The 25,553-nt window shown below is 39.7% G+C and overlaps 1 protein-coding gene across 1 annotated transcript in view; it reads right to left on the bottom strand.

Annotated features, from left to right (window-relative positions):
- LOC126440335 (molybdenum cofactor biosynthesis protein 1-like) overlaps positions 1-25,553 on the bottom strand; it is a 370,799-nt gene that overhangs the window by 4,749 nt on the left and 340,497 nt on the right. Inside the window, exon 6 of the mRNA XM_050090618.1 lies at positions 17,572-17,657. Coding sequence (XP_049946575.1) covers positions 17,572-17,657 — 86 coding nt within the window. The remainder of the gene's footprint in view (positions 1-17,571; positions 17,658-25,553) is intronic.

Below are 25,553 nucleotides of genomic sequence, written 5' to 3'. Positions count from 1 at the left end.
CCCTCTCCTTTTCAATTGTGTCTTGGAAAAGGTCATTCGAGAGTGGAGAAAGTTATTAGCCCAAGAAGAAACAAATGAAGAGTGGTTCAGACTTGGTCCTAAGAACAAAGGGGTGTGCATTGACTGCTTAGATTTTGCGGCTGACCTGGCCATTTTTGCTAACAACATAGAGTCAGCAATCAACAAGATAAATAGGCTGTCAGAAATTGATGAAAAAAGTTAGACTCCAGATCTCTATTCAAAAGACAAAATATATGACGAACATCTGTGACGGACCTGAATGGAAGATAACCAACCTGGGAAAAAATCGGATGAGTTAAGAATTTCAGGTATCTCGGTGAAGTCATCCACCAGGAGAATGGATTAAAAGAAGAAGCAATTGTCGGGATGAGGAAGTTAGACCAAGCATACCAACTGACAAAGAATACTTATAACAAAAAGTCTATGAGTATATGGGCCAAGTTCCAACATTATAATACAGTTGTACAACCTGAGGGCTTATAAGCATCCAAAACTTTGACCACGAATAGACAAGGTCAAGCTGAGTGGCTGGAAAAGCGTGAGTGTAGGATATTAAGGAAAATCCTAAGGTAATAGATGGGTCGATGGACAATGACGAATGAGAGCAAATGAGGACACGTGCAGTGAGACAGAACCTATCACAGCATCCATTACAAAGAAATGATTGTTATTTTATGGTCATCTCATGAAAATGGACGGTGATTGACTAACAAAAAGAATACGGAGTTTCATCCTATCTAAGAAAACGAGGCCGAGATGGTTCAAAGAATGTGAAAAAGATCTTAAGCAGATTGGTATCTCAGAGAGAAATTCCTGAAAGGAACAAATTTTGAAGATTGGTGACCAACTACCAAGGTTTTAACATGGCATCAACATCCGAAAGACAGTGAGGACCATTATCTGAAGAGCATAAAAAGGCACTTCTTGGAGGGGCTCAGAAGATACTGGCAGGAAGTCAAAGCTGGAGCAAGAACAAGACCTGGACACTAGAGTGAAGTCGGTTGTTACCACGCAGTCCGTAGAGACTCACCTCAATAAAAAAAATAAGTAAATAAAAATAAAAGGCTTTCAATGCAGAAGAAATAGGGGATTGAGAACAACACGAATAGAATAAAGGGGGAAAAACATGAGGAGGAGATGGACGAGTACTGGAAAAACAGGAGACGACAAGGGAAGAAGAAGAAGTGAAGTTATTACATGACGAGAGATGGTGATTGGATTTGATTTGATTCAGTTTTTGTTACATACACCGAAAAAATGAGATGATTCTCGAGGGTGTGGAACATGTCAGAATGTATAACACAAAACATTTTAATATAATGAATACTTCCCTGATCATTTGTCACGAGATTGTCAAAATAGGTGAATACAATACAGTAAACTGGAAAAGCTAATATTTACAGAATTAATACGCTGTCAGAATGAAACATTGTTATGCACTATTAATAAATTTATCATACACAAAATACTTAATATTGACTGTTGCAACCAAGTGCTGTCAAAACTTAAATCTAACATATTTTTACTTAAGCTGGCCTTTCAGTCTCTGTTAGGTTATTCATCTATAGAGTAGAAGGCATTGCCTATCAAAAAGTCATTCAAACTCTGTTTAAACTGTGCTTTATCTGAAACCAAGTTTTTAATGGGTGCTGGTAATTTATTGAAAATGTGTGTTCCTGAATATTGGACCCCCTTTTGGACCAACATAAGTGATTTTAGGTCTTTATGTAGATTGTTCTTATTCCTAGTATTGATAATATGTATTGAGCTATTTGTTGGAAATATAGATATGTAACTTGCAACAAATTTCATTAAGGAGTAAGTATACTGAGAAGCAATGGTCGGAATTCAAAGTTCCTCGAATAGGTTCTACACAATGTTCTTCAAAGACTGGTCCCAGATACTCCATTGCACCATTCACCGAACCTGATAACCCCGAGCCGTCAGTAACAAAAATTAAGTCTTGCTTAAGAGATTTACAACACTACATGCACTTGTTACCAAAGCCTCATTTACTTTTAGAGCTATCTGTTCTACTTCCTTTTTGGCCCCACTTCTCTCTGTCTTCACTATATCCCATACAGTTCTTATTTTGTTGATACAATTATCTTTTTCTCTTAATAAAGTTACTTCAATTTCTGGATTACTTGATTCAATATTTTGCAGTATTCTTTGTAATGCATTACAATGCTAATATCAGAAATGTTCCTAGATAGTAGATACAGTCTCCTTTTTCCCCACATGATATCTTTATTCCTTGTGTAATCCATGGTTTATCTTTTGACTTCTGTGTGATTTGAGTTACCTTTAGGGGAAAACAATTTTCAAAAGAGGAGGTAACTTTATTAATAAATGCTTTGTATTTTCCATTTGAGTCAGGTAAACATCTCTCCAGTTCATGTCTTTGAGCAATTTCCTGAATTCCTCAATTTCTGGCTTATTTATTATCCTCCTGTACTCAGATTTAATATTTTTTTTATCCTGACAAGTTTCAACATTTAACACAGGATGCTGCACGTTGTGATCAGATAGTCCATTTACTATTGGTTTTGTGATATGACTTTTTTCCCCTAGATTTGTTCATAAAGATATTATCAATAGCAGTCTCAGAGCATTTACATATCCTAGCTGCAAAGTTCACAATAGGAACTAAATTGAATGATAGTGTTAAAAACACCAGCAACCACTATTTCCTCTTCTTTTTTTTTTTTTTTTTTTTTTTTTTTTTTTTTTTTTTTTTTTACACAAGCCATTCCTTTCGCTTTGTGAAATGAAGCACTGCCTAGTCCCAAAACACAGGACTACTATGACAAGGTGAAATGTTCTCAGAGTGCTACATGTATGATAGTAAATGTAATCAGCACTATAGTTGTTTTCTGAGTAGTTATGCTGTGTGTGTTTCATTCAATCAGATGAAATGGAATAAAATCATCTATTTATTTATTTGGGCTCTTTATCACCAAGATACATTCAATGTTGGTTGAGGTTTATCTTTTGAATTCACTCCAGTGTAGATTGTCAAAATTTTATCAGTTGTCAAAGTACTTGTAACACAGTTTTCGAATTTACTGCCATCCAGGAAAGTCTCGCACTCAAATTATTCTCAGAGACTGAGAGCTGGCTGAAACCCAGAGTAGAAAGCTCTGACATATTTAGTGATTAATGGAATATATATCGGAAAGGCAGGTTAGACACTGTAGGAGAGGGAGTGTCCATTGTCTCTATTGAGGTCAAAGCTGATTGTGACAGTGAAGTTATCTGGTTGCATATAACAAGTCTACGTGAAATCAAGTTAATTAATGAATGTTTTAATCAGCCACCCGGTTCTGCTATGACAGTTTTGGAGCCATTCACAGAAAGTCTACAGACAGTAGCACGTCAATACCTAGATCATGCAATACTAGTTGGAGGTTAATTTAGCCTACTGAGTATAGATGGTAGCCTATGGCTTCATTGCAGGGGGTGCAGTCAATCTTGTGAAGCACTTTTGAATGTGGTTTTCAAAAATTGTCTTGAGCACCTAGTTTGGCATGCCACATGCAATGGAAATATCTTAGACCTTGTAGTTACAAACAGGCCAGATATCATCAATGACTTCAGCATAGAGATGAGGATTAATAATCATGATAACATCATAATAACTAAGGTTACAAAAATTAATAAATCAGTCAAGAAGGCTAGGAAAACGTTCATGCCAGAAAGAGCAGATAAGCAGATGTTAGCATCTCACTTAGACAGAACTGACATCACTTAGTTCCATTAAGATGGACGTAGAGAGATTATGGTCAAAGCTTAAACAGATCGTGAATTGCACTCTCAACAAGTCTGTACCTAGTAAACGAATTAAGGATGCAAAAGAGCCACTGTGGTTTAACAATGAAATTCGGAAAATACTGAGGAAGGAAAAGCTACTGCACTCTTGGTTCAAAAGAGAATGCCAAATGGCAACAAGGAAAGGTTACTACCACTGTCATACCTCAGCAAAAGATCTGGCTGAGAAGCAGGGGAAATTATTGTCCTATGTAAAATCACTAAGTGAGTCAAAGGTTTCCATCATGTCACTTGACCAGTCTGGTGTGGCAGTAGGAGATAAATGTTTTAAATTTTACATTTAAGAAATAATTCATGCAAGAGAATCATATAAACATACCGTCATTTGACAATAGCACAAAGACACCTAACAACAATCACCTGTAAACATGTGCCATGTCAGTGCTCTTGGAAGAGAGCTGTGGCAGTGACACGGCTCTGTTGTTGTTCCTGTGTAGTGATCTGCAAAGACGGGGGAGGGGGGGGGGGGGGGACGGGTAGAGATTCAAGCAGTGATGAAGTACTTCATAAAGATAGGTATGAAAGCGAAGGACATTCATGCCGATTTCCAGAATACACCAGGGGCTCTGCTCCTTTGTCTTCAACTGTTGCCAAGTGGATAAATGAATTTAAATTTGGTCAGGAGAGCTTAGATGATGATCATCCATGAATAGGTCAGCCAAGATGTGTCACTACTCTAGAAATCATTGCAAAAGTGCGCATAATGATCAAGGAGGATCACCAATTTAGAGTGCATGAAATTGCTCACGCTTGCCAGATGTCATCTGAAAGGTATTCACAAGATGGGTGCCGCGACTCTTGATGCTGGGTCAAAAACACATGAGAATGGACATATCACAACACTGTTTGGCCTGTTTTAGGAGAAACAAACAAGAACTTTTGTGCTGGTTTGTGACCACGAGGAAACTTTGGTTTACTACTATACCCCAGAGACAAAGCAACAATCAAAGCATTGGAAACATGCTGAATCTCCGTCGCCAAACTCCTTCAGCGGGGAAGGACATGGCGTCAGTGTTCTGGGATGCGCCACCAAATTCCTTCAGCGGGGAAGATCATGGCATCAGTGTTCTGGGATGAGAAGGGGATTCTGTTTGTACTTTATCTCCCCACTGGGCAAACAATTACTGGAGAATACTATGCTAACCTTCTGGACAAATTGCAACAAAAGATATGAGAAAAAGGCCAGGTTTAATAAGGAAGAAAGTCATCTAGCATCAAGCCAATGCACGCTCGCACGCATGTGCCATCGCCATGGTAAAATTACACAAACTAAGGTATGAATTGTTGCCACACGTGCCTCTTCCCTAAACTGAAAATTTTTCTTTGTGGATGAAGATTCACTTAAATTAAGAATTGATAGCCTGAGTTGACAACTATTTTGTAGGCCTGGAGGAAAATCATTGTCGAGATGGGATCAAGGTATTGGAACACTGTTGGACCAAGTGAATTAATCTACAAGCAGGGTACATTGAAAAACAAAAAAGTTTCAGTGACATAAGTACTTTTTTTCTATTCTGTTTCAAGAACTTTTCAAACCACCCTCGTAAGCATCCCTGACACCTGAAATAATTAAAAACAAATAAGTCACCAGTTGCAGATGGAATCTCAATTTGGTTTTACAAAGAGTGCTATATGGCACTGGACCCTTACTTAGCTTGTATTTATTGTGAATCTCTCACCCAGCAGAAAGACCTAAGCAACTGGGGAAAAAATACAGAGGCGTCTCCTGTATATACGAAGGGCGAAAGAACAGACCCGCGAAATTACAGACCAATACCCATAACATCAGTTTGCTGCAGAATTCTTGAACATATTCTGGGTTTGAATCTAATCAGTTTCATAGAGACCAATAAGTTTATGTCCACAAATCAGTACAAAGCATCACTCATGGGCAACTCAGCATGCCCTTTTGTCATACAATGTCTGTTCAAAAAATTCCAGAACTTTGTCCACAAAATTTTCTATGCTTATCTTTTAGTTACTATGGATTGTCTCCTTCAAAATACTCTACTCCAAAATTGATACACTGCTCCCAATATCATTTCCACTTCCAGGAGCAGTCTTGACACACATCTTGCTGGGTCGCATAAAGTGCCGTCTGCGAATTTTCTTCTATCTCATCTACCATTGCAAAACTTCATCCTTTTCACCTTTGGAAATAAAAAGAAGTCTGCAGGGGTCATACTATTCTCACAAGGAACATCTCAGTCTCATTTGTAAGATCCAAAAAGTTTTTTTGGTCTTGAATCATGAGCGTGGAATGAACTTGACGGCAACACAATGCATTCCAAGATGCTGTGTCATTTCATAACATGATCCAATTGAAATGTTACATTCTTCTACAATCTCTCGGACAGTGAATCTTCGACTGGCACACACAATTTCGTTGACGTTCCTGACACAAGCATCATCAGTGGACATCTAAGAGCGTCCTGAACAAGGATCATGTTTGACTTTTGTAAAGCCATTTTTAAAACGTGTGAATAATATGTAACACCGAGTATGGCTTAAGTACTCATCGCTATAGGCTCCCAGCATCATTTGGTGTGTCTCTGTAAAGGTTTTCTTGAGTTTCACACAAAATTTAATGCAGATGCATTGCTCCTCTAACTTTGCCATCACAAAATTCACAAACCCAGATTCCATATTTCTTGATTTCCGAGAAGCATTTGACATAATGACTCAATGCAGACTTTTAACAAAGGTACAAGCACATGGAATACATTCCCAGACATGTGAGTGGCTCAAAGACTTCTGAAGTAATAGAACCCACTACATTATCCCGACGGTGAGTGTCCATCAGTGACTGGGGTATCATTAGGATCGTTCCAGGGATGTGTGATAGGAGCGCTATTACTCATATTTTCTATGTGCATAACTGATTTGATGGACAAAGTGGACAGTAATCTGTGGTTGTTTGCTGATGATGTTGTGGTGTATGGAAGGTGTCATCGTTGAGTGATTTAGGAGGATAAAAGATGACCTGGACAAAGTTCCCAGTTGGTGTGATAAATGACAGCTAACCCTAAATGTAGAAAAATATAAGTTACTGCAGATGAGTTGGAAAAACAAATCCATAATGCCAGAATCCAGCATTAGTAGTGTCATGAATGAAGAAGTCACATTGTTTCAATATCTGGACGTAACATTGCAATGTGATATGAAATGGAACAAACGTGTGAGGGTCATGGTAGGGAAGGCGAATAATCATCTTTTGTTTGTTGGGTGGATTTTACTACAGTGTGGCTCAGCTGTGATGGACATCACATATAGGATGCTAGTGTGATCTCTTCTTGAGTACAGTTTGAGTGTCTGGTATCCGCAAGGGGTCGAATTAAAGCAGACATTGAGGTAATTCAGAGGCAGGATACTAGATTTGTTAACAGTAGGTTGAAACAACAACATACAAGTATTATGGAGATGTTTCTGGAACTCAAATGAGAATCCCTGGAGGGATTTTGAGGAACACTGTGCTGACTGCAGAACAATTCTGCTTGCACCAACATACATTATGCGTAAGGACCACAAAGATAAGAGACAACAAATTAGGACTCATAGAGAGGCATATAGACATTCACTTTTTCCTCACTCAATTGGCAGATGGAACGGGAAAGGAACTGACTACAGTTGAAATAAAATTACTTGATAGTTGGCACTTCAAACGCCAATAAGAGTAGTCAGCGTCACACTTGAACTGTCTGCTGTTGCCAAACTCCACCAAACTTGGCCAGTCACTTCCAATTCCTGGTTCAGCATTCTTTCTTGATGTATTTGTATCCCGAATTACGAGCCCGACACTTTTATTATGTATTTCATGACACGCGATACCTACACCAAAAACAACACACATTAACAATGCTAATGAAAGACACACATTTCATTCATAGCACTAACCAAACACTACTGAATAACTCAGCACAAGGTGTGATTCAGTATCATACATATAGTTATCATATTCACAGAGATCATCTTACATTAGATAAGCTTTTCACTATACTGCGTGAAACTGAAATTTTTAAGGTTGCAATTCATAGTTGCAACTGGGTCACTACATTCACATATATAAATACTTCATGCAGTGCTGTGGCATAGCACAATGGTTGGCAGATTAATCTAATATGTAGCATGTTGTAGGTTTGAATCTCATCAATGTAGCAAAATTTTTATTTTTAAATCTAACCAAAAGAGTGTGATTATTATTTTCATTCAATTAATTGGTTTAAATATATTTTTTTTTTTTATTTTTAATAATTTGCTGCATCATTTTTCATCATTGTTTTGACTGTTCTATTTGGTCTTATTTTTCTTCCTGTCATTATTTCTTCATTTGGAATCTGCCTCAGTCATCTATAATCCACGACCAAGTGCCCACATGGACTGTTCACTGGTTTCTAACATGGCAGCATGTGCAGCTAGTGTAAGGATAGTTACAGGTAACAAATGACATGGAGAAATTTCAATTTGCTTTCAGCCCTGAAATTGAGTTTTTGTTGTCGTGAGTTTACCCTTAAGGGTTAGCTTTAATTGCCATGAACAAAGCGATCATGATATTAGTACTGCTGCAGACTGTTGACCACAATTTTCTCGGCTGGGTTAGGACACAAGTTTACAGTCAGAGATACAAAACGGGTCGTCTGCCCCAGTTCAGTCACTGGTCACTTTAAATCAATAGTCGACAGAGTATCCAACATTTCTGACATACCTTGCACCAGCCACTAGAAAAATTGCTCTGTGTTAAACATTTAACATAATTTGTGAAGTGAGCTGCTTGTTTGTTGTCACCTGTAACCAAACGGTAGCTGGTAGCCAATGTGGCAACATTGTTGCAGCAAGTGATTGATGTCAACTATCAAGTAATTTTATTCAGACTATTGTAGTGAGACAGGGTACCTTCTGCCATGCACCATATGGTGGCTAGTGGAGTATGTATGTAGATGTGGAATCACATCCCATCTGGAAAGTCAGCCCTTGATCTGCAGTTCTGGGTAACTTTCTCAAAATCTACCCTCTTTCCTAGACCTATCCTTCACCCCTCTTCCTTCCACTTCAACCCTTCTGCCTGAAGAATGAGCTACTGGCTCTGAAGCTCGCCTAATTATAATTTTCTTTTATGTGTGTGTTCTGCCGCCACTTAGCAAGTAGGTTGTTTATCTATCCAATTCAATTATCATGTAATCAAAAGCTGCATTTAACACACCAAGTCTCTTTTACCAATCACTTTGAATATGTCCTGCAGAATGTACTGTCTATCCTGTCCTTTTTTGAGATTACTGTTTTGTTGTACTTTTCTACAGGCATCATCTTACTTATTAAGAGTCAGTTCCTTCATGTTGTTGTTGTTGTTGTGGTCTTCAGTCCTGAGACTGGTTTGATGCAGCTCTCCATGCTACTCTATCCTGTGCAAGCTTCTTCATCTCCCAGTACCTACTGCAACCTACATCCTTCTGAATCTGCTTAGTGTATTCATCTCTTGGTCTCCCTCTACAATTTTTACCCTCCACGCTGCCCTCCAATGCTAAATTTGTGATCCCTTGATGCCTCAAAACATGTCCTACCAACCGATCTCTTCTTCTAGTCAAGTTGAAGAGCTGCATGTCCTCGGGAAAAATTATGGCTGTAGTTTCCTCTTGCTTTCAGCCGTTCGCAGTAACAGCACAGCAAGGTGTTTTGGTTAATGTTACATGGCCAGATCAGTCAATCATCCAGACTGTTGCCCCTGCAACTACTGAAAAGGCTGCTGCCCCTCTTCAGGAACCACATGTTTATCTGGCCTCTCAACAGAAACCCCTTCGTTGTGGTTGCACCTACGGTACAGCCATCTGTATCGCTGAGGCACGCAAGCCTCCCCACCAACGGTAAGGTCCATGGTTCATGGGGGGAGTTCCTTCATAGTCAACAGTTAAGGAATGGGTGGCTGAATTCATATGTGGCATATGTCTCTGTAAGATGACTCATGAACTACTTCCTAGAATTACAATCAAATATGAAAATGCTGAGAAAGAACACAGTGTGATATTGCAAGATCAGTAATTAAAAAGATGTGCAAAACAGTTGATGCCGTGGCCATACCAGAAAGTGAGTGGCATGTCTGTTGAAGCCTGACTACAACCTAATGTGAAAAACAATTTGGGACAATCTGACACACAACTGATTCTATGCACCAATCTGTTCCCGTGGATGAAATGAAACAGCAGTTGCACAAAAATAGCCAAGGTGACTTAATCGGAGAGAAAGAGTGGTCATTGTTTTCTAGGATGCAAAAGGGATTGTATTTTAGATTAGCTTGCAAGACTGAAACAATACCTCACAGATACTATGCAAGTATTCTGACTCAACCGGATGAAAAAATATGGAGCCAAGACCCAGGGGGAAAAAAAAGTTTATCATCAGTGAAATGCATATGGTCACAAAGGCACTTTCACAATAGGAAAACTGGGAGTTTCAAGTGTGAAGTCTTCAAATATCTATTCCATTCTCAAATTTTTTCACATTCTGACTTTAGCTTCCTCTTCTTTTCTTTTTGTATGAATGATTCACTTAAGACTACATGCGTCACAGTTCAAAACCGTTTTGTGAGTCAACAACTGGATATGTTTTCACTGCTCTGTCTCTTGTAACTCCGTTGGACATGGAGGTAGCAAATGAGGATGTAGGATGTCCATGACATACTGTTGTGCTGTCAGAGTGACCTGAAGTCATATCCGATGCTGCCCCAAACGCCCTCTCCCTATGTCGTTGTCATACTCACTGACAACTGTCATCGCGGGTCTTGTAGAATGTGACTCACTGCTGATCACATGACAGGTGCAGGTGTGAAAGGGTTACAATGTGCTCGGCGTACTTGCAGCAATTCTCCCATGGGCTCGTCAGACACGGTCAACCGGAAGCTTGCTGACAAGCAAGCCGCCCTTATGTACCCAAGCAGTCCAACATGGGGACACTACCACATCTGAATGTCTCACAAATCTGCATACTGCATAATTCAATCAGCCTGGCAAATGGAGACACACAATTAGGCCCCTTCAAATTTTGTTACGTGCTGATAGTGCTGACTCACAGAAGTACAGGGCATCTGTGTCCTTCACAGGGATCACTCAACATCTTACGCTCTTCACATCTCTTATAGCTCCTACCATTCATGGTAACAATCCGAGACACAAACAAAGCTAATGCAATCTGGTGACCTTTTTATCCATTTCAGAGAGTTGCGACTCTCATAATTTACCACTGGTATGCACACTCGTGAAACTACGTTGCTTCAGGGAGCTTCCCTTTTTTTTCTTCAAGCAGTTTAGTTCTTTGAATCCATTTTTCTTGTAGCTCAGAATAATTATTTTATTGTGTAGCAAACTTACAGGCTAGCATTCTGGCCTGAGCTGTCTGAGTTGGTGGTCATGTGTGTGTGTGGTGTGCTTGCTTGTGTGAATGAATGGTGTGTATTTCTATTTCTTTTTCTGATGAAGGTTGTGGCCAAAAGCTTATGTGTAAGTGTCTTAACTGTGCCTGTCTGCATTTTAACGTGCCATCTTTATGGTAATTAGCACTCTATCTTTTCCTACACTGCTGATATTCCAACCTGTAGTTTCCATTGTTTGAACTTACGGACTACTGTTTTATGTTGCAGTGCACTTCTACAAGTGTAATACACAAATGTTGCCTTAGGAAAGTGTCACAATAACATCCATGTCTACCGTTTGCTATTTTTTACGAAATAGCACGTCACACTCGAAATTTAACTTAGCCAATGAAAGAAGTTTGAAGATTTATTGTGTGTAAGAGACACAAGGGCCCACTGTGTGGGAAATGTGGGAAGTTCTGTGCAGAGACGGAGTTATCCACAGACACAGTAAGTCTTGGGAGCTATACGGGTGTTTAAACATCGCCACCTGCTGGGATGAGGGGCCACTTACTCTGAGGTGGCGCTGTGCCAGCAACGAGCTCGACCCATTGATTAGCACCACAGATGACAATGAGCAACCAGCTGCTTCTCTGTGCAGAGATATAAAATTTATCGATTTTGGACATCGGGTGACAATCTGTCACATGGAGAACAATGTTTACTCTGGCAATTTTTTACACTAATCTAGTGTTCTGCAACATATTAATGTGAAATGTTGTCTATGATGTTGAAGAGTTTAAGTTAAACTGATATCTGAGAATTTGTTGTTTTTGTGGCACTATCCGGAAAATGGCCTCTCTTGCAGCTCCAAGCATAAATGTATAGTGAAGAAGAATAATTAGCACAGCACACTGGAACCGAGTAGGGATCCGGTTTACTGCTCGGCCACTAAATTAGCATATTGTGAGTACACCAGAAGAGACGCTGTACACACTTGCATATACTACATACACAAGTACAAGCATCGATCAAGCTACTGTGAAACTGCACTCTGTGTGACTCATCACTACATCAGAATACTGTAAATGTGGTGATTCCAATTTCGTAAGGTCTCTTCCTGTTTGTTTTCATCAGTTGGATCTTATTTTTCAAGTATGTGGGAATCCAATGAGCTGCCTGTTTGGATACATTCTTTCTGTATGTCCCACAAGTTGGATTCTTTGGAGACACATTGTAACAAGAGTTTTTAGGAATTTGCCTGGAGATTTCACACTGGGTTCTGTGTGATGTATTCCAACTTTTATTCTTGGACCTAAGATTTTTACTACAATTTTACATTCTTCTAATTCAGTTTGCTGTTTTCATGTCTTGTGTTGGACAAAGAGTCTCTCTCATGCATAAAGAAATTCTAATTTGATCACTGTTGTGCAATGTTAGATTTTAGAGTTCCAGGAAAAATACTTTTAGTTAACTGAGAGACAGTTTGTATTTTCTGAAGTCTGGATTCTATGCCTTCTTTTCATTATGATGTTCAGTGGTCTTTTTCACCTAATTATTTAAACTCTGTATCACCGAATACTATGTTGTTGCCTATATAAGTTCACCCAGTGCCATTTTGGTATCGTCCATTAATTTTTTACCCAGGTGAAATTATTAGTCCAATTTTCCTAGATTGCTCCCTTAATATTTCAAATTGCTTTAGCACATCAGTGATGTTTTTGTCAATTAGTATTACATCATCGGTATAGGTTACACAATATAATTCTATCTTTAAGTTTACATTCTAGTCAGTGTAATAGTGCACCTGCTCTTCTCCATTATCTTACAATTTTCTTAGGGGCATAGTTGAATAGCAATGTGTTATGCCATCCCATTTTCATATACTTATGTCTGTCTTAAATTACACTGCTTGAAAAAAAGTGAGACACTCAGAAGGTGGGGAGAAAACAAATTGAAACATAGCTAATTTAGAGGGTATGCGATGTTATTTCAGTGATAACAAAACAGAGTCAAATTTACACAGAACTTATCAGTTTGAGCCCACTTATCAACACAGCAATGCACCCTGTCTGGCCTGGACAGTGCGGGAGGATGTCGTAAAGCTGCTGCATACCCTCCTGAGAAAGGTGATCCACAACTGTTGTAACTGGACATTGCAATCATGGATACAGGCAGTGGGATGGAGTTAACGTCCATGTTGGTCCCATAATGTTCTATCGGGGACAGATATGGGGATTTTGCTGGCCACAGGAGTATATCAACATCACGCAGACAACTTAAAGAGACACACACTACATGTGGACAAGCACTGGCCTGTTGAAAAATAGCACCACAATACTATTACACACTGCTGTACCATCAGAGTTCCCTCAGCCATTACAAGCCGTGACCTGAAGTCATACCCAATGGCTCCCCACACCATGGGACTGCTTTGTGACCCCCCCCCCCCCCCCCAAAATGTGGAAGAATGGGACCTCTCCCCATCTCCCCGGGTCACTGTCGAACTTCTCCACGATAGTCATTTGGAGCAGTGCAGGACTGGGACTCATTAGTGAACATAATGTGACACCATTCATTAGCAGTCCGTACTTCTCGATCATGGCACCACTTCACATGCAGTCATTTGCTTGGGTGTTAATGGCAGCCTATGTGCAGGACGGCAATTCCATAGTCTGGCTGCTCCTAGCAGTATGACACAGCATGTTGCAAGGAGTCTATTACAGTGAACTCCTGTTTATCCTAAATGATCGGGACGGTGGCCGGTTCCGATAACAAAAATTTCAGATAAATCAAAGTCCCCCTGTTTTCACATGTGAACACTCCAAATTGCATCAATATTGCGAAATACGATCGTAAAACGTGCGTAGGGTATGTAAAACGTTACTGATATGGTTGCAAATAACCCTGCACTTTTTTACTGAAAAAATTGTGTTGACATGTTAAAAAGGCACCAAACTATGATTGAAAACTCAAAGTTTTTAAGTGCTGTATAACAAAGCTCGTTTATTTTGCATTCTTACAGAAAAAATCTCCCTTATTTGGCAGCAGGAAATAACAGGAGTTTTAATTTTATTACCTACTCTTTTGAGTAAAAAATAAACTACTGAACAAAATTATGAAACAAATCTAGAGATTACTCAAAGGAACAAAAAGTCTGTCTAGAGGAACTTTCAAGAAAATTAAAAAAAAAAACTTTTTAAGTTATGGACATAGAAGTTCTAGGATGGTTCATTAGAGTTTATTTTTTGGTAACGAAGTCACAAACGTCTTTTTCTTTTGTTTTTTTGCTTGAGAAACTATTGCTGCAACAATACATCTCCAACGTTGAAATCAAACTATTTCAAGATAAATCGTCTCCGCCTGTTGGCTGATGTACTCCAGGGCAGTTTGGATCACTTCATAACAGAATGTGTGAGGAATATTTTTCTCTGATTCATCATCAGAAACATAGTCTTCTGACACTTTATGATCGGTCACAATTTGGACGATTTCATCCTCAGTCACATGAAAAAATGCCATTTTCTATTCACTCTTCAATGTCTTCGAAGTGTGTGTCTTTACAACCAGCTTCTCCAGTAAATTCACCAAAATTATGTCAGCTTGAGTTTCGGTGTTGCCTCCTCCTTCCCACCACTTAGGTTGCCTTACGATCTAAGAGTATTTTTCCAAGACCTAACAAGAGGAACTGGAGGAATTAGATTCCAAGCTTCAGCAATCAATGAATGACACTTAAAACATCGATTTTTTTAAGAGCTTCCACAAAATCATCTGCAGCATCAATCACACCTATTAATTATTCCAGCATCTTGCGTCTGTAATGTTTTTCCATCGCCTCAAGAATACCTTGGTCCATCGGTTGACATAGAGATGTGACATTTTGTGGGAGAAATACAACTTTGATATCCCCATCTTGCAGATCACCTGGGTGAGAAGGAGCATTGTCCACAAGAAGTAGCACTTTTCAAGGAAGTCCTTTTCCTTCCATGTAATTTACTACAGTTGGAACAAACTCTGCCTGGAACCACTCTCTGAAGATGGCACTGTTCATACATGCCTTAAGACTGACTCATGTACCTCAGTGGCAAACTGGTTGGTTGGTGTCTAAATGCTCTTGGTGTTTTGGATTTGCCAATTAAAGTAAGACACAGTTTATGATTGCCAGTGGCATTACTGCAAGCAAGGACAGTAAATCTTTCTTGGATTTTTTTGTATCCTGAAGCCATTTCTTCTTCTTTAGAGGCAAGGGTTTTCATTGGCAGCATTTTGTAATTCAACCCAGTTTCATCACATTTGTAAAGTTGATTGCCAGTATAACCTCCTTTGTCAATGATTGTGTGCAGTTTCTTCTTAAAATCAGTGTAGCAGCTTCATCCCCAGATAATGATTTGGAACTGATGGCAATTTCATGAATGCCATGCTGCTTCTTGAAACGATCCTGCTGGCCATTACTTCCGAGCAATTCTTGCTTCTTTCCTTCAATCAGCTCATCAGCTCATTTTGACAAAGTAGAGGACCTGAAACTGACACACCTTTGGCTCTTATTTATTCGTGCCACAAAAATAATGCCTCTTCTAACTGAGGATGTGCACCTTTTCTCATTGCTTTTCAAGATTTCACTGCGCTGCCCAATGCTTGGATGGAACAAAATTTTTAAATTCCTGATCAATTTGTCTTCCGATCAGTAATTGTATTCCTACTCTGCAGCAACTTTTGTGGGTGGCTCACCAGCATCAATTCTCTGCAAAGTGTGAAGCTCTTTTTCCAACAAGATCACATTCATTTTATGTTTCGTGCCTGTAGTCACGTTCAGTGTTCTTTCTACAGACACTCGACTGAGTCCTTTATGGTTTTTGGCCCCTTTTATCTCTGGACACTTTAAGGCACATAGTGGGAGCACGAAACCTCAAATCAGAAACACACAGATGCACAACTTGACAACACTCGAGATGCACTAGACAAACTTTTGACTTTTGAAACCAGGCTGTGGCAGCCATCAAATGAAAGCATTCGATACATCTATGCCATTTCCTCTGTTCTACCCAAGCCCACGTGGCAACACAACAGGGTGTTGTACATTCACTGTTACACACTCAGCTTTGATGTACCGACAACAAGTGGAAAGTGTTAGGCAGCGCACTCTAATTGTCGGTTTTGACAGGGCTACGTTGCGCTGCATAGAACAATACTGTATGTACTGTACTACCAAGGAGTTCCAATAGATGGCAGTGGCATGAAACCATGCAATACGAATAAGAAACACACTAGAGCTTCAACCAACACACGCACGAATTGACGATACTTGGACTTTTGACACACACCAGTGCACAGATTAGCAGCAGATTGCCAAAAAACACCAGCAAATGCTTGGCTCCAGGTGCACGCAAACTGAAACTTGTCAAGTGTCAATCTAGCTAGCCAAAAGTGTAGCTGCACGAGAGTTTACTGTACTTGTTCTCAGATGGCAGTCACAGATGTGAACAGGTTACAATGTACTCAGTACACTACACAGTGATGCTCCCTTGTAGTGGTCTCATGTAGTCAACTGGAACATTGATGACGAGTATGCCCTTACTTTCCAACATCAGGCCACTGTCAGATCCAAATACTCCAAAAATACAGATGTTGCAAGGTTTAACCAGGCGACCAAATGGACATCCACAATGAGGTTTCTTTCAAACTCTCATCAGATAATGCTGTCTCACACCAATATGCAGCACCTTCATATCCTCCAGAGTGATGATTCATCTGACGCTATTCGCATCCCTTATATACCACATGATGCTTGCTAAACAGCAATAAAAACAAAGAACACTAATGAATAATGAAGGAAAAGACAGACTGTTACTTACCATAAAGAAGATACCTTAGGCTGCAGATGGGCAGAATTAAAAGACACTTACATAAAGCTTTCAGCCACAGCCTTCACCAGTAAGTAGTAATCTGCCTTTTCCAATATTGTTGATATTCCTACTGGAGTTTCCATTGTTTCAAGGACACTGATGCTTTTCTGTGAGTGTTTGCTTTATGATGTTTTCTGCATTTTAGCTTTTTTTTAAAAAAAGAAAAAAAAAGAAAGAAAGAAAAAAAAAAAAAAGATTTGTTGCTGGAAAACTTCTGAAGTCCAATAAAGGAGTTACAACAGCCATATATGGTTATCTGGTGGACCTTGCAGAACCAAATTCTAGGGCTGAAATATCTTGTTGACCAATGGGCATTAATCAGAATGAATACTAAATAAAAATTAAATCCAAGTTTACACAAAAAACACAGGTTCTATCACTGTTGTTTTTCGTTCTATTTTGCTCTTATGTTTGCTATGACTTGTTAAACAGAAATTTTCTTTCTATCTATAGAGTTACATTTGCTGTAATGTATCTTACCTCGATGTTGTTTCTTCCTTCTTCTCACTGCTGCCCAAATCATGGCAAGCAAGTCATCCTCACTGCATTTGCTTCGTATTGCATCTCTGAAACAACCGTTAAAACACCCGTTAAACAGTACCAGGCAATTACCACACAGTGAAATGTTGGTACACTAAAAAGGAAGAAAAACTTTGCAGAAATCTTCAACAGTAATCTTGTAGTCTGCAGTAGGCAACAGCAGGATAACAAACCCACTGGACAAGAATGGGAAAGTCATGATAGAAGTTACTTTTATTTTTATAAATAAACAGGTATCTTACACAAATGCTCAAGAGTGTACATAGGATCTTGGGCTGAAGAGGTGGAGCAGAAACTGACATTAGTTTTGTTGAAGAGGGAGTACTGGAACACAGCACAATTTCTTGCAAAATGAAGCCAAATTTATTGATAAACTCTTAATTAATTGCCAAGCTCACTAATGTGATCATTTTACGACAGGTACTTACTGCTTGGAGTATATGTGACTTTTCAGGCTTGCCTGATAGATCTGTTGCAAAAACACTTTGGGTTCCCCACCAGATAACATTATGCAAGTCCCTCCCTCAATATTTCAGTGACACAACGTTTTGGCATCTACAGGTGGTGGTGATTTCCACCATCACTGCTGCAAGATGCAACTGGCAATTTCCACATGACAGCTTTGAAATTTATCATGTGGATGACTATGACCATCATATTTAGAATTCAGAGGATTTCATAGAATACCTGAAGATGCTTAAACTAGAACTTTCAGATCTTTTAGTTAGCTCAAATGTTATATCATTACTTACAAAAGTGCCCCTGCAGCCCTCATTAGAGGTTATTAACAGCAAGTTTGAGAAAGAAATTGTGGTGCTGTTTAAACATGTGCATACCTCATCCTATTTCTTATGTAACACCAACTACTTTAATCAAGTGGACAGTGTTCCCATGGGAGACCCTCTATTTCCCTTAGTAAATATCCAACATTCCTCCTTCTGGCAGAATGCTGAAGAGACATTTGTGGTGTGGCCCACATAATACAGACACTACCTATGTCCCTGCAGCATTTGCACTCGCTCCATCTGAATATTCAGTTCACTGTGGAAGTACAAAAAGATAGCAGCTTACCATTCCTGGATGTCACAGTTTGAAGAAAAGCTGACAGAACACTGGGGCATAGTCTCTACTGCAAACTGATACACGCAGAGTTATATTTGCGGTCCAAAAGTTGCCATCACCCTGCACAATGTGGTAGTGTCTTACACTCCCTGGCACATAGAGCACACGTGATCTCAGATACCAACAGTTTGCCTGGTGAACTGTAAAACCTAATAACAGTGTTGCAGCAGAACGTTTATTCTTGTAAACAGATTTGCAATGTGTTCTGAGCAAAGCAAGTTCAGTGTAGGGATGTAAATGAAGATACTTAGACAAGCACTGCAAATGGCTTTCTTGCCATATTTCAGTGGCATGTTTTCAAAAATAGAAAGAATCGCTAGGAGAAACAGAATCAAGTGTGTTTTTCGTCTACCAGCGAAACTAAGGAAGTGTTTGTGTTAAGTTAAAGACAATCTTGACCCTAGAAAACATAGATCATATATAAGATCTGATGCCATTATGGGAAATCTTATATAGGGCAGACACCTCACATTGTGCAAGAACACTGTGTTCAACAGCACTGACAAAAATGCCACCCAGTAAATTAGTGGTAGCAGAGCACTGCCTGAATACAGGGCACCACACGTTTCCCAAGAGGCCATACGGTGGGCAATCTTACCAACAGGAATATGGAATTTTGACTAAGCACTGCCCAGAATCCAGCACTGACTGCCATGAAATTAAAACAGTAGAAACCAGATCCTCCGATGTATGACCTGATGCAGCACCTTGCAGAGAGTTAATTCAGCTTTTAACCACACGAGTGTCCAGAAGTGCAGTCATTGCCCACAACACATAAGCAGAAGGCTACTATGAATGGCATTTCCATCCAACTGGGAGTGCCTGTCCACACATTCGTACTCCTGCTTCTAGCCTGACAAATTTCAATTCTGCTGTGCGAATATCACCAGTCACATCTTGCAGCAGTGATGACAGGACCCACCACTACCTGAAGATGACGAACAGTTGTGTTGGTGAAATATTGCGAGGCTTGCACAAAGTTATTCAGTGGCCAATCTGAGAAGATTTGTATACATTATTTTTCTGTGACACAGGTATTGTGCAGCAAAATGTGATAACTTTCTGCATTTGCCTTTTTGTAAATTTCAAAATACCCCAAAAATTGGTGAGAAACACTGAACATATGACGTAACCAGATGACATACCCCACAGCATGTGCAGCAGTCGGGGTTGAGTGTAAAGGAATGATTGAGCAGTGCAATACTTTCATTTGAGAAAACAGAGCAAATTTCAAAACATTTTGTAAATATGATCTGTTGTAAATGTAGATGTTACAAAATTACTGTCCCTGCTGTAATCAAGCAAAAGCAGTTCTGATTTTGTGTTTTTTGCTTCTGTCACTTCTCTTTTTGTTTACAGACATTAGTTAGTAAAGAAAACAAAGGTCATTTAATGGCGATGATGCTATTCTGAAGTTTACACTCATCTACTTGTTATGCAATATGGTAGGTTTTCATTGTACTGTACTTTGCAAGAAATCAAGGAAACTGCAAGACCGATAAATAAAATAATACACATCAATATAAATACATAATTGTTTAACACAATGAAAAAATACTGCCTGCCAGATGCAAGACGCAAATCCTGAACGCCATCACTAAAGTCGCACACATGTATCCGTAGCCACAACGATATGAATACTTGACTTGGGTTGGGATGATCAAGTGTGACAGACCAAGAGGCTCAACCACTGCAAGCATGGCAAGGTACATCATCTGGTGACATTTGTCATTCGCTTTTGACACATTTCCCAACATTTGTATCGTATCCAACATTTGTAATCCCATGTGTCTTGTATTAAATTACTTGTCTCAGGGTCATCTACAGTGCTTTGGAGGTTTTTAAATGTTAATACGCATCACCCTGTGTGTGTGTGTGTGTGTGTGTGTGTGTGTGTGTGTGAGTATGTGTGTGTATGTGTGTGTTTATATATATGAAACAAATACTAACAAAGAGATAGAGGGCCTGGTGAGTACTTACCTCAGCTCAGTACAGCCGATAGATACACAAAACAGAACAGAAAATTGACGTATCCTAGCTTTCGGAACTTCGTTCCTTCATCAGGGAGGAGAGAGGGGAAAAAAGTGGAAGAAGGGAAAGTGGATTCAGTTATTCACAACCCAGGTTATGAAGCAACAGGGGAAAGGTAAACAGGGAGGGTAGCAAAGATGGAGGCATGGATGTCAGAGGGAAGCCAAAGATATTCTACTGTAATTACTGTGCCAGCTTCAAACCAAGGAGGATGAATACAGAAGTAAAGAGGTACATAGTATAAAGATAAACACAACTATGTAGGATAAAAAGATGCGTGAATGGCTAAAGAGGAAAGGGAAAGAGGAGAAGACTAAAGAGTAAATGGGAGTGAGGTTGGTTAACATAGGTTCAGTCCAGGGGGATGGCGGGATGAAAGGATGTGTTGGAGTGCAAGTTCCCATCTCCGCAGTTCCGAGGTACTGGTGTTGGGTGGGAGAAGCCAAATGGCACATATGGTGTAGCAGGTTCCTAGGTCCCTAGAATTATGCTGGAGGGCATGCTCCGCTACTGGGTATTGGACATCTCCTAGGTGGACAGTTCGTCTGTGCCCATTCATGCGCTCAGCCAGTTTAGTTGTCGTCATACCAATGTAAAAGGCTGTGCAGTGCAGGCATGTCAGCTGATAAATGACGTGCTGTCTCACATGTGGCCCTGCCTTGAGTTGTGTATGTTATACCAGTAGCGGGGCTGGAGTAGTTGGTTGTGGGGGGATGCATGGGGCAGGTTTTGCATCGGGGTCGGTTACAGGGGTAGGAACCGCTGGGTAGAGAAGGTGGTCTGGGAATATTGTAGGGTTTGACAAGGATGTTACGGAGGTTAGGGGGTCGGCAAAAGGCAACTCTGGGTGGTGTGGGGAGAATATTGTCAAGGGATGATCTCACTTCAGGGCTTGACTTGAGAAATTCATATCCGTGGCGGAGTAATTAGTTGATGTATTCGAGGCCAGGATAATATTGGGTGACAAGGGGGATGTTTCTGTGTGGTCTGGGGGTAGTAACATTGTTGTTGGTTGGGGAGGAATGTATTGTTTGGGAGATCTGTTTGTGGACAAGGTCTACAGGATAGTTGTGGGAGAGGAAAGCACTGATATATAATATAATACAGGGAAACATTCCAAATGGGAAAAGTATATCTAAAAACAAAGATGATGTAACTTACCAAACGAAAGCGTTGGTATGTTGATAGACACACAAACAAACACACACACAAAATTCAAGCTTTCGCAACCCACAGTTGCTTCATCAGGAAAGAGGGAAGGAGAGGGAAAGACGAAAGGATGTGGGTTTTAAGGGGAGTTGGAATGCCGGAAAATGGAAAAAATTCACATTTTCAGTTTTTAACCTTATAACTTAATTTGAAATTTTCTGCTTAAAATGGTGCAAAATTTGTTAAGAAATTCCAATTGGAAGTATTTTTATTTAATTTTTCAAAATTACATGTGCGCCCAGCAAAGTTACCCATCTTGTGATTTGTACACATTTAAATCTTCGCATTTCCGAAAACATTACATATAGAAGGCTGTGGATTTCACTCTTCAGTTGTAGAATCTTTGATCCTTCCATAGGTACCATTGTTTTTACGACTAGCTGTGTTTATTGTTCAGTTTTTGATCTGTGAGTGTTTGTTTTGAGCCTCGAGTTTAGTTTGTCGCTCATTTGGAGTTTGTTATCTGTCTTGTTTTGACTTTCAGTGGTGAGTGCGTAGTTTCTACGATGCCTAGGAGTGCATCATTATTTAAAAAGCGAAAGTTTCGCGGTAATAGATTTACAAATAACGTTTGTTCAAGTGATTCTGCTTCAGCACCTGTTGATGCTGGTGAAAGTTCTGACGTTTGTACAGCTGAGATGTGTGAAGGAGACACGCCCACCAGTGCATCAAAAAAGAAGTTATCAAACTGTGCAAGTGAAATTACAGATGAAGCTTCTAATGAACAATATGTTTTAGTCGACTTTCCTGTTTTTACTGAGTTTATGAAGAAATGTTTGTGTTGTAATCTTTGTGGAGGTTCTTTTGATATGAACATAACAAAATCTATAGGACTTTCCCGCAAAATTGCTATAGTTTGTGCCAGTTGTGAAAATGAGACCTGTTTTTGGAGCTCTAAAACATGCAGTAGCAATTTGTTTGAGAGTAATATCAGGCTAATGTATGCAATGAGAGCAATTGGTAAAGGACATACTGCTGCTCAAACATTTTGTGCCATAATGAATCTTCCACCTCCACCTGCTAAAATTGACAATTACACTGAAGTGATAGGAGATGCTGTTCAGTCTGTAGCAGATTTATCAATGAAAGCTGCTGCCAGTGAAGCAAAATATATAAATGAAGGAAACCCAGATATCCCTGTTGCTTTTGATGGAACCTGGCAGAAAAGGGGTCACACATCCAAAAATGCTGTTGCTACTGTTACTAGTGTGGACAGCGGTAAAGTTTTGGACTATGAAGTGCTCACTAAACATTGTTACCATTGTGCATCTGGTAAGATAGAAGCAGCTCACATATGTAGCAAGAATTATGAAGGTACGAGTGGAGGCATGGAGGCTGCCGCTGCTGTGAAAATGTTTAGCAGATCAGAAAAAGAACGGGGAGTATTTTACACAAAATTCCTTGGAGATGGGGACTCCAAGGCATACAAAAGTGTTACAGAATCCATGCCATATGTCAATAAGACAATAACTAAACTAGAATGTGTCGGTCATGTTCAGAAACGAATGGGCACTCGTCTAAGGAAACTGAAACAGAATCTGAAGGACAAAATTTTGTCAGATGGTAAAACCATTAGAGGTCGCCTGTCAGATAAAATTATAAATGAATTACAACAATACTATGGTATGGCAATAAGAAATAATGCAAATAATTTGCAGGAAATGAGACAAGCTGTATGGGCCACATATTTACATCGATCATCAACTGATGATAATCCTCAACATTTTGCTTGTCCAGATGGTCCTCAGTCATGGTGCAATTATAGAAAATCTCAAGCTACTGGGGATCCTTATCACCATAAAAATTATATTCCATTGGCTGTTATGGAAGTAATTAAACCAATATATAGAGACTTGGGGCATCCTGATCTTCTGCGAAAATGTCTTCATGGTTGTACCCAGAATCAAAACGAGTCGTTCAACAACCTCATTTGGACTCGTGTACCTAAGAATGTATTTGTTGGGATAAAAACATTGAAATGGGGAGTCAGTGATGCTGTTATTTCATTCAATGATGGTCATATGGGTAGGCTAAAGGTCATGGCAAGGCTCGGCATTGCTCCTGGTATCAACACCATCAGAGGTCTTCAGCTTCTGGACAGCGTGCGAGTAAGGAAGGCTCAGTATGCAGCTGAATTTAATACAAAAAAAGCAAGGGCAGCAAGGAGAAGAAAGCTTCTAGGTGAAGAAGAAGAACTAGAAGATGACCCTGATTACTCTGCTGGACACTTTTGATAATAGAATAAAAGGTATTTGTGAATTTTCATAATAAATTACTTTAATCGCATTTTCTGGCATTTGACATTTTTAGTGTTACATGTACCTTTATCTCATAAACCACTCAACCAACAACATTCAAATTTTCAGAAATGCTGCAAAACAGTTCAAAGAGGCCACTGAACTAGAATCATGACAAGAACTGGCTTATTCTCTGAACTAGGGAAGTTTATGTTATACTTTTTCCAATAAAAAATGGCTTAATGGTAAAAAATTCATAAATACTATACCAACAAAAAGAAAACATTGGTTCTAGTTCAGTGGGCTCACAATATATGCTGAAAACCTCTGCCAGAATTTCAAAGTTCTGAAGATAATAGTTCCAAAGAAAAAGGTACACAAAGTTAGCAAATTTAACATTGGCGAGATAGGGCATTCCAACTCCCCTTAAGGGAGAGGGTAAGGAGTCATTCCAACCCTGGGAGTGGAAAGACTTACCTTAGGGGGGAAAAAGGACAGGTATACACTCGCACACACACACACACACACACACACACACACACATATATCCATCCGCACATATACAGACACAAGCAGGGTATATGTGCGGATGGATATGTGTGTGTGTGTGTGTGTGTGTGTGTGTGTGTGTGTGTGTGTGTGTGGCATACTGGCCTGAACTATGCAGCCTTCAAATGGAAGTTTTTTGATCACTCCTTATTTTGCACCCTGCCACCTTGGCAATATGTACCGCAAATCATCAGACAGACGACCTTCCTGCATGCTTCGAGCATCCCCTGGTGCTGTTCCGAACCAATGCTAATCTTTGTAACTGTGACGAGCAGTGTGCAGATTGCATCTTTGTATCCCACAAAGAGGTGACAGTTCCCAGTGGCATGAATGGTTACTGTTTATTGAATGTCACTGAGTTGGTGAGTCATTTGCTACATTGTGGCCCACCTGTTCGCTGCTAAAGCCATGCTAGTCAGTGGTAACCCCTGTCAATGATATCCTGTTGCCCATAGCAGTTCACTCTGCTGATTGTGGTAGTATTTTCCTTGAGTAAATCTGCTCACAGTACACCTTTGACACTGTGGTACAAGAAAGCCCAATGACTACACACCCTTATAGAATAAGTGTCTCGAGCCATGGTTACCCACGATATGGCAGTGATAAAATCACCCTGTGATCAACTGTCACACTGCAGCTGTAAGCTGCACCTCCTTTTTCAGAATACTCAGGTTTATTAATTTGAAGTAAATCAGATCTTTTGCAGGAAGATTTAACAAAAAGAGCACATCCACGAAAGGATGAAACCATGTCTAATTAACTGGAACACAAAAT

Source organism: Schistocerca serialis, unplaced genomic scaffold, assembly GCF_023864345.2.
Source record: "Schistocerca serialis cubense isolate TAMUIC-IGC-003099 unplaced genomic scaffold, iqSchSeri2.2 HiC_scaffold_1362, whole genome shotgun sequence".
In the NCBI taxonomy this organism is placed as follows: Eukaryota; Metazoa; Arthropoda; class Insecta; order Orthoptera; family Acrididae; genus Schistocerca; species Schistocerca serialis.
Note: the sequence above shows the minus strand (reverse complement) of the source record. Positions and strands in the feature narration are given on the sequence as shown.